Source organism: Eulemur rufifrons, chromosome 11 (assembly GCF_041146395.1).
Source record: "Eulemur rufifrons isolate Redbay chromosome 11, OSU_ERuf_1, whole genome shotgun sequence".
In the NCBI taxonomy this organism is placed as follows: domain Eukaryota; kingdom Metazoa; phylum Chordata; class Mammalia; order Primates; family Lemuridae; genus Eulemur; species Eulemur rufifrons.
In genome coordinates, this window is record NC_090993.1 from 13,898,488 (window position 1) to 13,913,556 (window position 15,069).

The window sequence follows — 15,069 nt, forward strand, 5'->3', positions numbered from 1 at the left end:
GAGACCCTGGCTCCTGTCTGGTGGCACTCTGTTTCCAGGAACTGCCCCTCCCCTCCCCTCTTCAAGCCAGCTTGGCCTGGGGTGCTGACCCATCCCTTCTTGGACCCCTTAATCTTGCCTACCCCTTTGCAAACAGTCCCTTCACTGACCTCTCCTTAGCTTCCTCCTAGGATCCTGCTGGTACACCATGCTTTTCAAATCCTGTGTATTTTCAGAGAAAAAGAAAAGTCTGCTCTCAACTTCAAAGGGAGAAAAGGTTAAGGCACTGGCCAGCCAGTGGGAGCCGGGCATTGCAGTAACAGTAACACAGTTCCAGCCCTTGTGTGACACCTCGCAGCCTGGCGAGGTGGCAGGGCCGACTTTATGCTCGCCCTTTAAAGATGTGACATGACATTAAGACTCAGCCAGTTATCTGCACTGAGACTGCAGACCCTGGTTTTGAGTTCCCTTTTCAGCTCCCTGTTTGGGGTATGCTTCTGGAGTGTAGTCCTTAACTAAGACAGTCTCTTCTCCCTCCGTGGCATCATCTGATTTTGGAAACAGTGCCAGCTCTTTCCTTAGCTCTGTGGAACCTGAAATTTCTCCTACGTTTGAGGAACTTATAACTCTATTTGGAGCCTTAAATTTTGCTTCCTTCCTCCCATAGCCTAGGTATGTTCTAGCATCTAACGCTGCAGTTCCCAGCCCCTGGGAACTGGGCTGCACAGCAGGAGGCGAGCAGCAGGCAAGCGAGTGAAGCCCCACCTGCACCCACAGCCGCTCCGCATTGCTCCATCACCTCCACATTGCTCCATCACCGCCCGAGCCCTGCCCCGCCCCCATCAGATCAGTGGGGGCGTGAGACCCTCATGGGCACGCAAACCCCACTGCACACTGCGCATGTGAGGGATCCAGTTCACTCGCTCCCCGTGAGAATCCAACGCCTGACGATCTGAGGGGGAGCTGGGGCAGCGCCCCCAGTCCGTGGAAAAACTGTCTTCCACGAAACCGGTCCCCGGTGTCAAAAGGGTTGGGGACAGCTGATAACACACTACGCCAATAGGTCTTTTTTTTTTCTCCCATAATATTTGATGCACCATAACTTAAGTTCAGGTTTTCTGTTGATTCCATGGATGTATTTAGTTTGAATTCCTTGTTTTTTTTACATTTGGGTTGGTTCCTAAGAAATTTAAGGAAAAGTGCTTTGTTTTATTTTTAATCTAGGAAATATGCCAGAAATCTGAATGAAAGAAAGAAAAACATATCACCTTAAGTTTTATGATCTAACATATCATTGAAATTTTTGTATCCTTTTTGGTCTTTATTCATACATAATTTCACATGATAAAACAAGAGTTAAAAAATTGCTAATGACAGATTACTTGAACCGAGCAGGAGCCTGGTTCCTTTTTCTACATTTGGATCAAAGGGCAAAGCACACTTGTCAACTCAGCGTATGTACACTTTCTAGGTAACTGAAAAATAGGGAAGGGTCTGGAAATTATCCTATATTATATATTAATATTTTGTATTTTGTACTCATCTGGATGTATAAAATAGAATAGTACTTCAGGAATATGTTACATAAACTAAAAATGTGATTGGCTCTTCAGAAGAATGTTCTATATGAAAAATGTATCTATTTCTCATGATATTTACTGTCCTCAGCTTCCTTTGAGGGTAATTCTAAAGGTCCTCCCACGTGGCATAACCGTAATGAAAGGGGAGGGCTGGAAAGAGGGTGTGCATGAACACAATGAAAACATCAGTCATTTTTCTTTCTCTTTACCTGTCTTTTCGCTTGTGGGTAGCAAATTACATTGCTAAAGCATATTAGCATTTTAAGAGAACTGGTTAATTCAAATCTATCTCTTGATTGGTGGGCCATATAGGGAGATTTTTGCTTGGGCAGCCCTGAATAAAAGTAAAATAATATAGAATCTGCTTGGGGGTCTACTCTCCACCTTGCCTCAGGCTCCAGTTTTGGAAGGCCTGGTGCCCCTAGAGCTCTGGGAAAGCAGAGCTAGCTGTGTAAGGAACAGACTGTGTTGCACAGCATATGACCAATATTGGAAACCACTGAATCAGTACATAATAAGAGCATTTATCAAGGCTTTGGGCATTTTAATTGCTTTTATATTATTTTCTGCCTTTTATATCATACATGCTTTCATTATTTTTTTTCATGTTAGCAGTACACAGAATTCTTACACTTAATCTTACAAATTAAACATGCTGAAAGTTTCTTGCTTGGGCTGTTAGGATGTCTCTGGCCAACGTCAGAAATACAAGTAAGGTTTGCAAGAAAGTGATTTTGTTTGGGCCATATTTCCTGTGCCTCTGTGTCTTGTTGCTTCAGCTAGTGAGCTCCTTGAGGGCAACAAATCTGATTTCTCTTTCTTATCTCTGAGTGTCCAGTGCTGTGCAAACTCTAATAAAGGGGGAAAGCTTAAACTGCAGACTGAAACTAGGAACAGGAATTTCAGTCCCTAAGAACATTTTTGCACTGTTATCTCCATGTGTTAATTAATGACCAAAAAAATGGAAGAGTTACAAGTTATGTATTTATTTAGTTCATTATTTTCTTACATTGTTTACTGCTATTCTACAAACATCTGTGTCTAAAGAAGAGGAATTGCTTATAGAAAGAAATCAGCAAGTTTATTTGTTTGGGTCGTTATTTTAATGCATTAGTTCATTATTTGGAGTCTTACATTGTAAAGTGACATCATTGGCAACCTATGCTATATAAAGGTTGCACTGAGCTCTAATAGCTATAATAGACAAGTATTTCAGTTGCTTGTTTAAACAAAAATCTATTTGGTAGCAATCCAGAATTTGCATATTTATAAGACTTAGTTATTTAGGCATTGTAATTTTTAAAGGGTAGGAGATTCTAACTTTTCTTGGTTTTTAAATTTATTTTTACCATCAACTATGAATAAATTTTCTTCCATCTGATTATCTCAGGATATGATTTAATGAGTAAAACCCATTGAGTCGTTTTAGTTGTTACCTGCTGCCATAATTCTTGCTGTTGGTAGTTGACTTCTGTATACCCTCTCAGGTGTCCCAGGTAGATACCATCTGTGAGTGTTTACTGGAGCATGAGGAGCAAGTCTTGAGGGATACACCATTGGATTCCGTTGAATGGGCTGAGGTGGTGATAAATGTGAACAATATTCTCAAGGTACAGAAATGTGAAGATTTCAGCAAATCAAAGCGCAGAGCGTGTATGGAGTGAAAGTGGTTTCCATATTCCTCCTCTGTATTGCCAGTAATTTCTCAGGCTCTAGACATTTGTTAATTCCAAAAGTTAGAAAAATATCAGTCATATTATTAATTTATCAGGCTCTAGACATTTGTTAATTCCAAAAGTTAGAAAAATATCAGTCATATTATTAATTTATCAGGCTCTAGACATTTGTTAATTCCAAAAGTTAGAAAAATATCAGTCATATTATTAATCAGTTAATGAATATTTTGAATGTTTGGTACATATTAATAAGTTTCTATGATCCTGAGTTTCTGTTTGATAGAATAAACTTTATTTCGGGAGGAACGTTTATGTCATTGCAAATGTATTAGTGTTAATGTAACTGTCAAAATAGTTCTTGTTTCTTTTTTTTTAATTACTAAAAACTTGGCTACTTAATAGTAATGACTAAAATGTTCCATTTAACTTTAGCCAATGGACTTTATAGTAATGGTTTTCCTACTTTGGTTACCATAATTTTCTAACATTGAAGTTAAATTATAGAGTAAAACAAATTTCAAAGCAGAAAGAACCAAAAGTAATCCTACAGACTTGTGCTGAGTACTTTTTCCTATTCATAGACTTAGCCGTTTCAAACTGTCTCCAGAAATACTGCGATCCTTCACTTCGTGCATATAACACGTTTCATTTTTTTCCAGGATATGCTGCAGGCTGCTAGTCATTATCGCCAAAACAGAAACTCCTTGTACAGAAGAGAACCGCTAGAAAAAGAACCTGAGTATGTTCCTTGGACAGGTGATATACTCATTTATTAATGGTGTTCAAAATATATTTCTAATGGCCCATCATTTTTGGAAGCTGTGTTACTCTTTCAGTGTAGGTTTGTAAGTGAAATGAAAAATAAGTGCCATCTCCAAAATGAACAGTTCTTGTCACAATCACTTTATTACCTTGGGCTTACTTATAGAACTCCCTAGAATTTGTTTATGTAACTGGCACTTACGCATTTACTAGGTTTTAGCACAAACAGTTATTCATAGAAGCAGGTCCTGGCCCTAGAGGTATGGACTATATTTTATGTTGCCTTACTTGATACAAGAAAGTAAGCAGAGTAGCATTAAAGGAATTTAGAGGGAAGAAGAATCATGTTTACCTGGCTTTGCTGAGGAAATCTCCTTAGAGAAGATGGGATTTGAGCAGAGCATAGACAGGTATTACCTGAACCTATTTGATTTATTTTCCCAGCATCGGTGAAATGACATAATTTTTAGGCAACGGGTTTTCCCCCTAGCTATCATAGAGCCCTTACTTAACCATGTTATTTTGTGTGATTTCACAGCAACGAGTGGTCCTGCTGGCATCCGAACGGTAATAGCACGCCAGCATGAGATTGTCCTGAAGATAGTTTATCCACAGGCAGACAGCAACCTCCGAAACATCCTGACAGAGCAGCTGGTAACACTGATCGATTGCTTCCTGGATAGTTATGTTTCTCAGCTCAACTCTTTGGACAGATCCAGTGATCAGGAAAGATTTATCAGCCTGGACGAGGAGTACGCACAAAAGAGATCAGAACTCTTATCTCCTCTTCGTAAGTGCATGATATTTGGTGAAGGCCATGGGTCTTGAAATTTGCAGAACGGATGAAGGGGTCAAATAGCTAATGCACTGTATTCATTGTAGTAGCATTAATCCAACTGTAACCAAGAACTGAAAGCAAAGCAAATAAGTACAGCTTTCTGTGTTTTTATTTAACCTTTTTTTCAGTACTTAACCAAGTACAAGTACGATAGACAGTACTGAAGATGATTAAAAACTGAATGAACAACATGTGGGCATTGCCTTCAGAGAGCCCAGCATCTCAGACCTTCACACGAATAGCAAGGTGCAAAGCAGAGCCTGGAGAGGGCTGGCCAAGGGTACAGATGAGATCGCGTGGCTGCTCAGCCAAGGACACGCTGCGTTCCAGGCCAGGGTTAGGCGGAGCTTGCTTTGCTTGGACTTGAAGGAACAAAACAGTGTATGGGGAGGCAGTGATGACACAAGGAACTGAATTTGTATCTTTAACGAGTTAAGGTAGATTATGAAACTGACTGCCAGTAACTGGGAAGGTTTCCATTCCCTTGATGATTCTTAGTAGGAATGAAGGTAAAATTTCCAGTAATATTTTTTATTACATATTTTAAGTTTTGCTAACAGGATTTTTCCCCATCTGTTCTCATTTCCACAGTCGCACTAGGCCAGTATCAGTGGGCTGCTTCTCTAGCAGAGAAATACTGTGACTTCGACATCTTGGTACAAATGTGTGAGCAGACGGACAACCAGAGCCGACTGCAGCGCTACATGACCCAGTTTGCCGACCAGGTGACGGGGGTGGGGCGTGTGGCCAGTGGGCCCTGTTGTAAGGCATTGCTTCTTCAGATCTGTAATCGGGGCTTTTGGAATATGACACGATCTTTTTGTAGTTAACTGTGATGAGAAGATACTAATTTGTATGTTATGTTTCCTTGTCAGTTTTGGCAAACAGTTCTTTAATTGCTACTAAAAGATTCTTGGACCTTTGGAAAATATGTTAAAACTTTCATTTCTGTCCTTTTATTTTTTAGTTACAGTAAAAGTACTTAGGTAGACGGATATTGGTAAAGTTTTAAAAATTTAAACAGAAGATACTTGGGAGTATAGGATACTACTTTTGGAGACCTTAGATTTATATATACCTAATATTCCTGTTTTCTTTGCGTTTGATATCGTGCCTCCTATTTTTAAAAAAGTTCCCGTTATGACACTGTCTAGGTGAATTTAAGTTGTTTGTTAAATCCGGTTTATTCAGTCAGTTGATTGCTATGTAAAAGCTTAATTTTTTCTTACTACAAAAGTGATATATAAAATTCAGAAAACTACTATAAATAAAAACTCATAATTCTGCCACCCAGAGAGAACCTTTTAAACATTTGGTTTATATTCTTCCACTCTTTCTACTCTATGTATTATAAGCAGACATGTTTTGTCAACTGCTTTTTTCACTTAATACATAGCAAACATTTGTCCATATCATTAAATATTCTACAGCAGCATTTTTAATATCATAGTATTTCATTGACAGGGTGAGACTTATTTTATTTGATCAATGCCCATTGTTGGACATGAATTTTCTAGTATTTTACAGTAGTGCTAAAGTATTGTTGCAGTATTATACCGATCGTGATTTGTTAATTCTTTTTATGGATTCCAGTTCTCTGTTGACATTTTCCACCCATTTTTGGTTTTTTTCTTTAATATGTTTAACAGTTATTTCAGAGTCTTCTGTGATAAATCTAAAATCTGATCATTCTTGGGTCTGTTTCTGTTCCCTGCTTTTTACGTTACTTAAGCCATATTTTTCTGCTTCTTATGTCTGATAATTATTGTATTTTAGATGTGATACACAAAAGAACCGTAAAGATGGAAATTGATGTTATTTTTTCCCTGGGAGGGTTTTCCTCTTTCTCTTTTAGGCAATTTAGGTGAGAGGCAGATCACTGTTTGTCAGGAATAGAAGTGGGCCAGGGCTTGGTCTCAGCTTTTATTACATTCATTTCATTTCTGGTTTCAGAAGTCTTTTGGGGAGACACTTGTTTTCATAGTTTTCATAGCAGGATCCCCGTTTTAGTGGAAGAACCTCTTAACCACTGAAACTATAGGACATTTTCATCTTCCTTTCCCTCTCAGCCTACACACCACTGAGCAAACACCCTGGGAGAAAGCTGGCTGGGTGTTTGGACCTTTCTAGGTTCCAACTTATTGTGCCAACCCATGTGGCCAGCTGGCAGAATTCTAGTCCTGAGCCTTTCATTCTGGAATGTTCTAGTCTTGGCGGTCCAGTGGACCTTTCGGTGATAATGGAAATGATGTTTATATACAGTGTGTCCAAAATGGGAGCCACTGGCCACATGTGACTATTGAGCACTTGAAATGTGGCTGGCGTGCCTGAGGAACTGACTTTTTAATTTTAATTTATTATTTTAAATTTAAGTTTAAACAGCTATGTGTGGCCATTGGCTATCACACTGGCCAACACACATCTGGGTTCTGCCATTAACTGCCTTGGTGATCCTGAGCAGGGTACCCTTCTGAATCTGAATTTATTTACTTATTTGTCAAATTAGTGATCCTACAGTACAGGAAATGATCGTTTAAGATAGGATTTCTATTTTAGAGGCCCATTATATTATCACAAATTGTATTTTTAAAACTATGTCATTAAATATTAATGGATTCTTGGCTCTATCATTTGTAGAATTTTTCAGACTTTCTCTTCCGTTGGTATCTGGAGAAGGGAAAGCGAGGCAAACTGCTCTCTCAGCCCATTTCTCACCATGGACATCTGGCGAATTTTTTGCAATCTCATGAACATCTCAGTTGGTTGCATGAAATTAATAGCCAAGAATTAGAAAAGGTAAGAAGGATTCAGTTATATGGAGCAGATGAATGCAATTTATTTAGGTAATTTTAGTTAGTTTAATTTTTAGTAATTAAAGTACTACTGATAACCATAGACCTGACAAGGGGGACACTATACAAAATATATAAGGAACGCAGCTCAATCGCTGATTAAAAAATGGGCAAAAGACCCAAAGAGACAGACATACAAATGGCCAACCAAGTATATGAAAAAAATGCTGAACATCACTGATCATTAGAGAAATGCAAATTAAAACCATAATGAAATATCTTACACCTGTCGGAATGGCTGTTATCAGAAAGATGAAAGATAACATGTTGGAGAGCCTGTGGAGAAAAGAGAACCCTGGTACACTGTTGATGGGAATGTAAATTAGTACAGCCATATGGCACACTGTGTGTAGGTTCCTCAAAAAATTAAAAATAGCATTATCATGTGATCCACCAATCCCACTTCCGGGTATGTGTCCAGAGGATTTGAAACCAGTGTGTCAGAGAGATAATCTGCACTCCCAGGTTCATTGCAGCTCTATGCACAACACACAGGTTGTGTAATCAACCTATGTGTCCATCAACATGAGTGGATAAAGAAAATGTGGTATATATAATATACAATGGAATGATATTCAGTTTTTTAAAAGAAGGAAATTCTGTCCTTTGCAACACGTGGATGAAGGTGGAAGACATTATACCAAGTGAAAATCAGAAAAGCACACAGAAAGACAAATGCCACATCACCTTGCTTACACATTGACTCTAAAGCAATTGAACTCAGAAGCAGAGAGTAGAATGGTGGTTGTCAGAGGCTGGAAGTTGAGGGCAATGGAGAGATGCTGGTCAAAGGGTACAAAGTTTCAGTTAGATGGGAGGACATTTTTTGAGATATATTGCACAACATGGTGACTAAAGTTAATAATAGTGTATTATATATTTCAGAATAGCTAAGAATAAATTTCAAATATTTTCATCACAAAAAATGATAAGTGAGGTGATGGGTATGTTAATTAGCTTGATCAATTATTGCACATTGTCTGCGTATAGTATAACATCACTTTGTGCCCATAAATAATATAATTATAATTTGTCAATTTATAACGAAAAAATTTGAAATTTTTTATAAAACACGTATAGATTTAAAATGTATACTTCCTATTCTCTCACATAATTTACTTAAAGCATTCTTCTTGATTTATGGTGGTATTGCCATTATTTCTAATATCAAAAAATATATAGTCCATTGTGATTTGGCTATCAATAAAATCACAAAAATTTGTTAGCGTGTATATAATGGTCATTGGCCTTTTTTGGTAATGAGTATGTTCTTGTAATACAAATATATTATGAGTAAAAGCAGCACACTGATTTTAAAGTTTATTCTTGATAGCATGTTCTGTTGAATCTGCAGTTGTTTTAGAGCAGATGTTTTGTATATGTTTCTTTTCCCAGTAATTAGTGTGAGTGGTTGATATTTTGGTGTGTAATTAGTCTCGGTGTATGGCAGTGATCAGTTCTTAGGTTTACTAACTATCAACTTGTCTTTTGTATGGCTTAGGGGGAAAAACAATTTGGGATGTATTAATACTTGACCTTTATTTCAGCTTGAATTGGTACCCGGGATCTTATGGTTTTCATATTTTGTTATAGGCTCATGCAACACTTCTGGGTTTGGCAAACATGGAAACTCGTTACTTTGCAAAGAAAAAAACCCTTCTCGGCTTGAGTAAATTGGCTGCATTAGCTTCAGACTTTTCAGAGGATGTACTCCAAGAAAAAATTGAAGGTAAAAGAAAGAATTTGATTAAGAAGATATACAAATTGGTCATGCTATCAATTAATTCTTATGATGTGTTCTTATCATCAGTTAACAGGATCTGTTAAAAACAGGACCTTTCTCTACTTTAAGAGGAATACTTTTATCAATGTCCATGTATTTATTTATTTATTCTCAACAACTAAACAGAGAAATTAATGTTCATTTATAGTTACTCAATTATATACTTGGGATTCTTTTTTTTTTTTGAGAGAGAGAGAAAAATTATTTGTATTTTAAATAAGAATTCCTAAAGAATACATTCAAATGATTTTGAACTCAGAACTCTGGTTATCCACCCTTATAGATACATATTCTAAGGGCAAAAGAATACAAAGAAACCTTGACCTTTACACAATGGGTTTTTTGTAGGTAGTGGCATTGGTGCAGAAATTCTGGAACTATTTTGTGTATGTTGTAGTTTGAGAAAATGATTAGATATAGTACAGTCAGCCTCCATATCCATGGGTTCCACATCTGCAGGTTCAGCCAACCACAGACTGAATTATTTGGGGGGAAAAAAACATGATAAAAAATAACAATACAAAATAAGAATAATGCAAATTTAAAAATCAGTACAACTATTTACATTATATTAGGTATTACAAATGATGTAGAAATGATTTAAAGTATATGTGAGGATGTGTGTGTTATTTGCAAATACTACATCATTTTATAGAAGGGCCTTGAGTATTTTGGTATCTTTGGGGGTCCTAGAATCAATCACCTGTGGATATCAAGGGACACTGCTATTATTTTTGAGAGCCAGGGAAGAGGGAGATACAAATATAGAAAGGAGGTGAGAAAGAACTCTGTATTATTGCATTTGATTTGGAGATACCAGATTTGGAGATAACAGAATCTGATTTTTTTAAAAAATGTATTTTCTTGTTTGAGACGATGAATATGCTACTTACCTTGGTACGATCAGTACACAATGTATACACATACTGAAACATCACATTGTACCCCATAAATATATTTAGGCTCTTTCCACTGAAAGAGCCTAAAAGCAATGACACCCTGGTAGCATGAGTATACCTAGTTCCATATTTTGGTTTCTAACTATTAATACCATTTTCCAATAAAAGGAAATGAGGACATATTGAAGAAAATCATTTTGGAGAGCCTTACTGGGCCAGAAAACAAGGTTAATGTAGAGATGTCAAAAGAACACAAGAGCCTTGAGTAGCTCCCACTAGCCAAGTTTGGGGATAATTCAAACATCAAAAAGAATGATAGTAAAGGATTATACTGTATAGTTTATAAAAGAAAAATCCATGAATCCACAATGATAACCAAAGGGGTCAGTAAAATGCTTCTTTACAGAAGAATGCAAAGTAATAAGTGTAAAAAGAATGATAGAAGTCATCAAAGGATGCTGAAACCACTGCATTTAGGGGTTAGGGGAACAGGATATTCATTCCCACGTTTTCAGAGTATCAGCACACAGATGGAATGCACTGTCACCGACAAAAATCAAACCCACACTGTGTACGTCGTGAAGGGGTGTAACATGGCAGTAAATACCATCGCCTGTGTCATCGCCAGAAATCTTCAAACTAAATCTAATCACAAGGGAACAATCAGATATATCCTGATGGTGGGACATTTTACAATACCGTCAGCCTGGACTCCTCAAAATTTTAATAACATGGAAGTTACAAAAAGGCAGGAGGTTGTTTTAGATAAAGGAACCTAAAAGATAGGACACATAATAAAATGCAGTGCGAGTTTCTTGATTGAATCCTGGATCACCCCCAAAATAACCAAAACAACTGGGATGAATATTTGGGGGACAACTAGGAAAATTTGGAATACTTAATATTAGGTGATAGTCCTGTATTGTTGTTAAATTCCATAGGCCTGATAATGATATTGTGGTTAAATGTCCTTGTTCTTTGGAGATACATGCTGAGTATTTAGAAATGAAATATGATGTCTTCAACTTTCATATGATTAGGAAAAAGAATACCCAGAGAGAGAGAGAAAAAAAAGAAGAGAGAAAGCAAAGGGCACAGAATGTTAACATCAAGTGACTTTAAATTGAGGCTACACGGTGCACATTGTATTCTTGAAAATTTTCTGTAGGTTTGGAATTTTTCAAAATAAAAATTGGAGGGGGAAATCTAAACTATGTGGTCAGGGGTGAAGTATATGCAAGTATGGATATTTGGTTGCATGGCTTAGCCACAGAGATTCCAGCCTCTGGGATCTGGGTTCAAATTATATAGTCCTGTCACTTTTTTTCCCTTTGAGGGAGTGGGTGAAATGGAAAGAATCTGGAATTCAAATATTTCCTCCAGAACTTAGTAACTTTGTGGCCTTGATTAGTAGATTTATCTTCTGAACCTCAGTTTCTTCATCTATGATACAGGTAGTTGTAAGGGTCAAGGACAATATGTTGTTAGAGAAAAATGGCTTTTGCATGTGAAGTGCTCAATACTTTTATTATTGAAATTATTTTTTACTACTCAGGAGAATCTTCAATCTTTTTTATTTTTTTGCACTAGTAGTCCCTGTTGTTGGGGAGAAAGTGCGTTTATGTTCATTCTGTAGCCTGGCTGATAGTCTGAAAGGGGAGCCATATTTTTAGCTTGGCCACCAGAGATGACAGATCATGTTAATTGAAATATTTTAACACAGGACTTTCTTATTTCTTGTTTTCTCCTCCCACATATTGGAACTCTGGTCATTGTTTTTCAATTGATTACTTCTTAGCTTTTGTTTTCTTAACACAATGGGAATATTTTAAGGTTTTGGTAATTTCTACAGACTGTTATCATGATGTATCTAATGATAGGGAGTAAAATAGGCTTTTTAAAAATAACTTTCCTGGCTGTATTAATAATTCCTTATTTGGGACTGCAAACTAGTACAACCTCTGTGGAAAGCAATATGGAGATAGCTCAAAGAGCTACAAGTAGAACTACCATTTGATCCAGCAATCCCATTACTGTGCATCTACCCAAAAGAACAAAAGACATTCTATAAAAAAGACATCTGCACTAGAATGTTTATAGCAGCACAATTTACAATTGCAAAGATGTGGAACAACCCATCAATACCTGAGTGGATTAATAGCATGTGGTATATGTGTACCATGGAGTTCTACTCAGCCACAAAAAACTATGGTGATCTAGCACCTCTTGCATTATCCTGGATAGAGCTAGAGCCCATTCGACTAAGTGAAGTACCACAAGGATGGCAAAACAAGCACCACATGGACTTACCATCAAATTGGTATTAACTGATCAACATTTAAGTGCACATATAGCAGTAACATTCATCAGGTGTCGGCAGGAAGGAGGGGGAGGAGGACATGGGAATAAACGCACCTGATTGGTGCAGTGCACACCATCTGGGGGATGGACACGCCTGAAGCTCTGACTTGGGCGGGACAAAGGCAATATATGTAACCTAAACATTTGTACCCCTGTAATATGCTGAAATAAGAAAACTTGAAAAAAAATTCCTTATGGAAAATGTATAAATTATAGAAAAAAAAACCTCACAATAAAAAAGTAACTTGTTTATAATCCCACTTCCCCAGAGATAGCTACTGTTACCGTTTTATAAATATCCTCTCAGTCTGTTTTTCTAGGTATGGAAATACACAGAAATGTTCCATTTAATTTTTCCAAAATTGGGATCATGTGGAACGCTGCCAGGATTTGAATAAAAATATCTGTGCTTTGGTCACTCAGTTTTGCTGTGACTGCTGTGTTTATGAGGACACATAGCAATTTTCACCGTTTTTCCTACAACCTAGCACATTCTCCTGGGCAGAGCCAGGTCATAGGCTGCAGCCTGGAGAGTTGGTGGCAAGCAGAGTCCCCGTCACCTCGTCCAATGGAGATAACCCTTGTTAGCAGATTTGGTGCGCATTTTTCCAGGTTTTATTTTTCTTGTGATACGCCCACAGTACCTTTTAAATCATTTCCCTTTGCAAATAAAACTACAATTGACCCTTGATCAACACAGGACTGAACTGTATGGGTCCACTTACATGTGGATTGTTTTCAGTAAATGTATTAGAAAATTTTTTGGAGATTTTCAGCAATTTGAAAAAGCAGACAAACCATGTAGCCTAGAAATATACAAAAAATTAAGAAAAAGGTATGTCATGAATGCATAAAATATATGTAGATACTAGTCTATTTTATCATTTACTACCATAAAATATATACAAACCTATTATAAAAAGTTAAAATTTATCAAAACTTACAAAAAGACTGTACATGGTGCCATTCCTAGTGGAGAGAAATGTAAACAAACATAAAGATACAGTATTAAATCGTAACTGCATAAAATTAACTGTAGTACATACTGTACTACTGTAATAATTCTGTAGCCAACTCCTGTTGCTATTGTGGTGAGCTCATGTGATGCTGATTGTTTCCGAGTGAGAAGTTGGTCTCCACAGTAAATTGCATATTACAGTAAAAAGTGACCTCTCACAGTTCTCACATGTTTCATCGTGTTTAGTGCATACGGTAAACTTTGAGTAACATCTTGGGACCCATATGAAGTGCCACTAGTGATGCCGGAAGTGCTCCCAAGAAGCAGAGAAAAGTCTTGACATTACAAGAAAAAGTTGAATTGTTTGATAATGTCCTGTAGATTGAGGTCCTGTGGTTGCCTCATTTCAAGGTAAATGAATCCAGCATAGGGACCATTGTTAGAGAGAGAAGGAAATGTATGCAGTGATCACTGCAGCTACACCAACAGCAGAAGTTAAGTTTTTGGGTAATCAAAAGTTATACTCAGATTTTCACGTCCCTAACCCCTCCCCCCCAGTTGTTCATGGGTCAGCCATATACTATAAACTCTGGTGAAAAGAACTTTTCCGAGTTACCATAAAATAGGACTGAGAGATCTCACATTTGGGGAACTTACAGCTTAATGAAATAGCCATCTGCTCTGCAACTTCTTCAAGCAGTAGAATGTATTTCCTTAACAGTTCTCTCCCCCGCCTATTTCTGGTTGCTGTGATAATTCACATTACTTGGATCGAATTATGAATATGTTAATGTAATCAGCAATCAAGAATAAGTAGAATTAATAACATTCTAAGATCATTAAATAGCAATGGGATTACCTTTAGAACTGTTGATTTTTTTTCTTTTTAATTCAGATTTGTTTTATGACAGCAAAAGTGAAAGTTCCATCATTTTCTCTCTGTCTCTCTCTCTCTCTCTCTCTCTCTCTCTCTCCCTCATCCTGAATGCTAGAAATGGCCGAGCAGGAGCGCTTCCTATTGCACCAGGAGACTCTGCCTGAACAGCTGCTAGCAGAGAAACAGCTAAATCTCAGCGCAATGCCAGTGTTGACTGCACCGCAACTCATTGGCGTATGTGCTTTCCAAATCCTTCCACCATTTCTTAAACTCGAAATACCGTCAGTTTGTTGGGCCTTGTAATATAGGTCCTAAGAGGAGTCGTCTTTATTTCCTACCTTCCTGAAAACCTTCCCCCAGAAAGAGTTGTTGGAAGCTCCCCATACACCTCCGCCTGGTCCGGAAGGTGCATATCTAGATGACCAGGGGAAATTACTTGTATTTTGTTTTTCTAGTATAGGACAAATACGTACCATGAGGTAACTTTATTTCCCCAAAACATTA

General features: G+C 37.4%; 1 protein-coding gene across 1 annotated transcript in view; it reads left to right on the plus strand.

The window, feature by feature from the left end:
- Positions 1-15,069, plus strand: part of NUP133 (nucleoporin 133) — a 56,629-nt gene that overhangs the window by 29,978 nt on the left and 11,582 nt on the right. Inside the window, exons 16-22 of the mRNA XM_069484747.1 lie at positions 3,047-3,169; positions 3,895-3,991; positions 4,536-4,787; positions 5,427-5,560; positions 7,473-7,631; positions 9,281-9,416; positions 14,681-14,799. Coding sequence (XP_069340848.1) covers positions 3,047-3,169; positions 3,895-3,991; positions 4,536-4,787; positions 5,427-5,560; positions 7,473-7,631; positions 9,281-9,416; positions 14,681-14,799 — 1,020 coding nt within the window. The remainder of the gene's footprint in view (positions 1-3,046; positions 3,170-3,894; positions 3,992-4,535; positions 4,788-5,426; positions 5,561-7,472; positions 7,632-9,280; positions 9,417-14,680; positions 14,800-15,069) is intronic.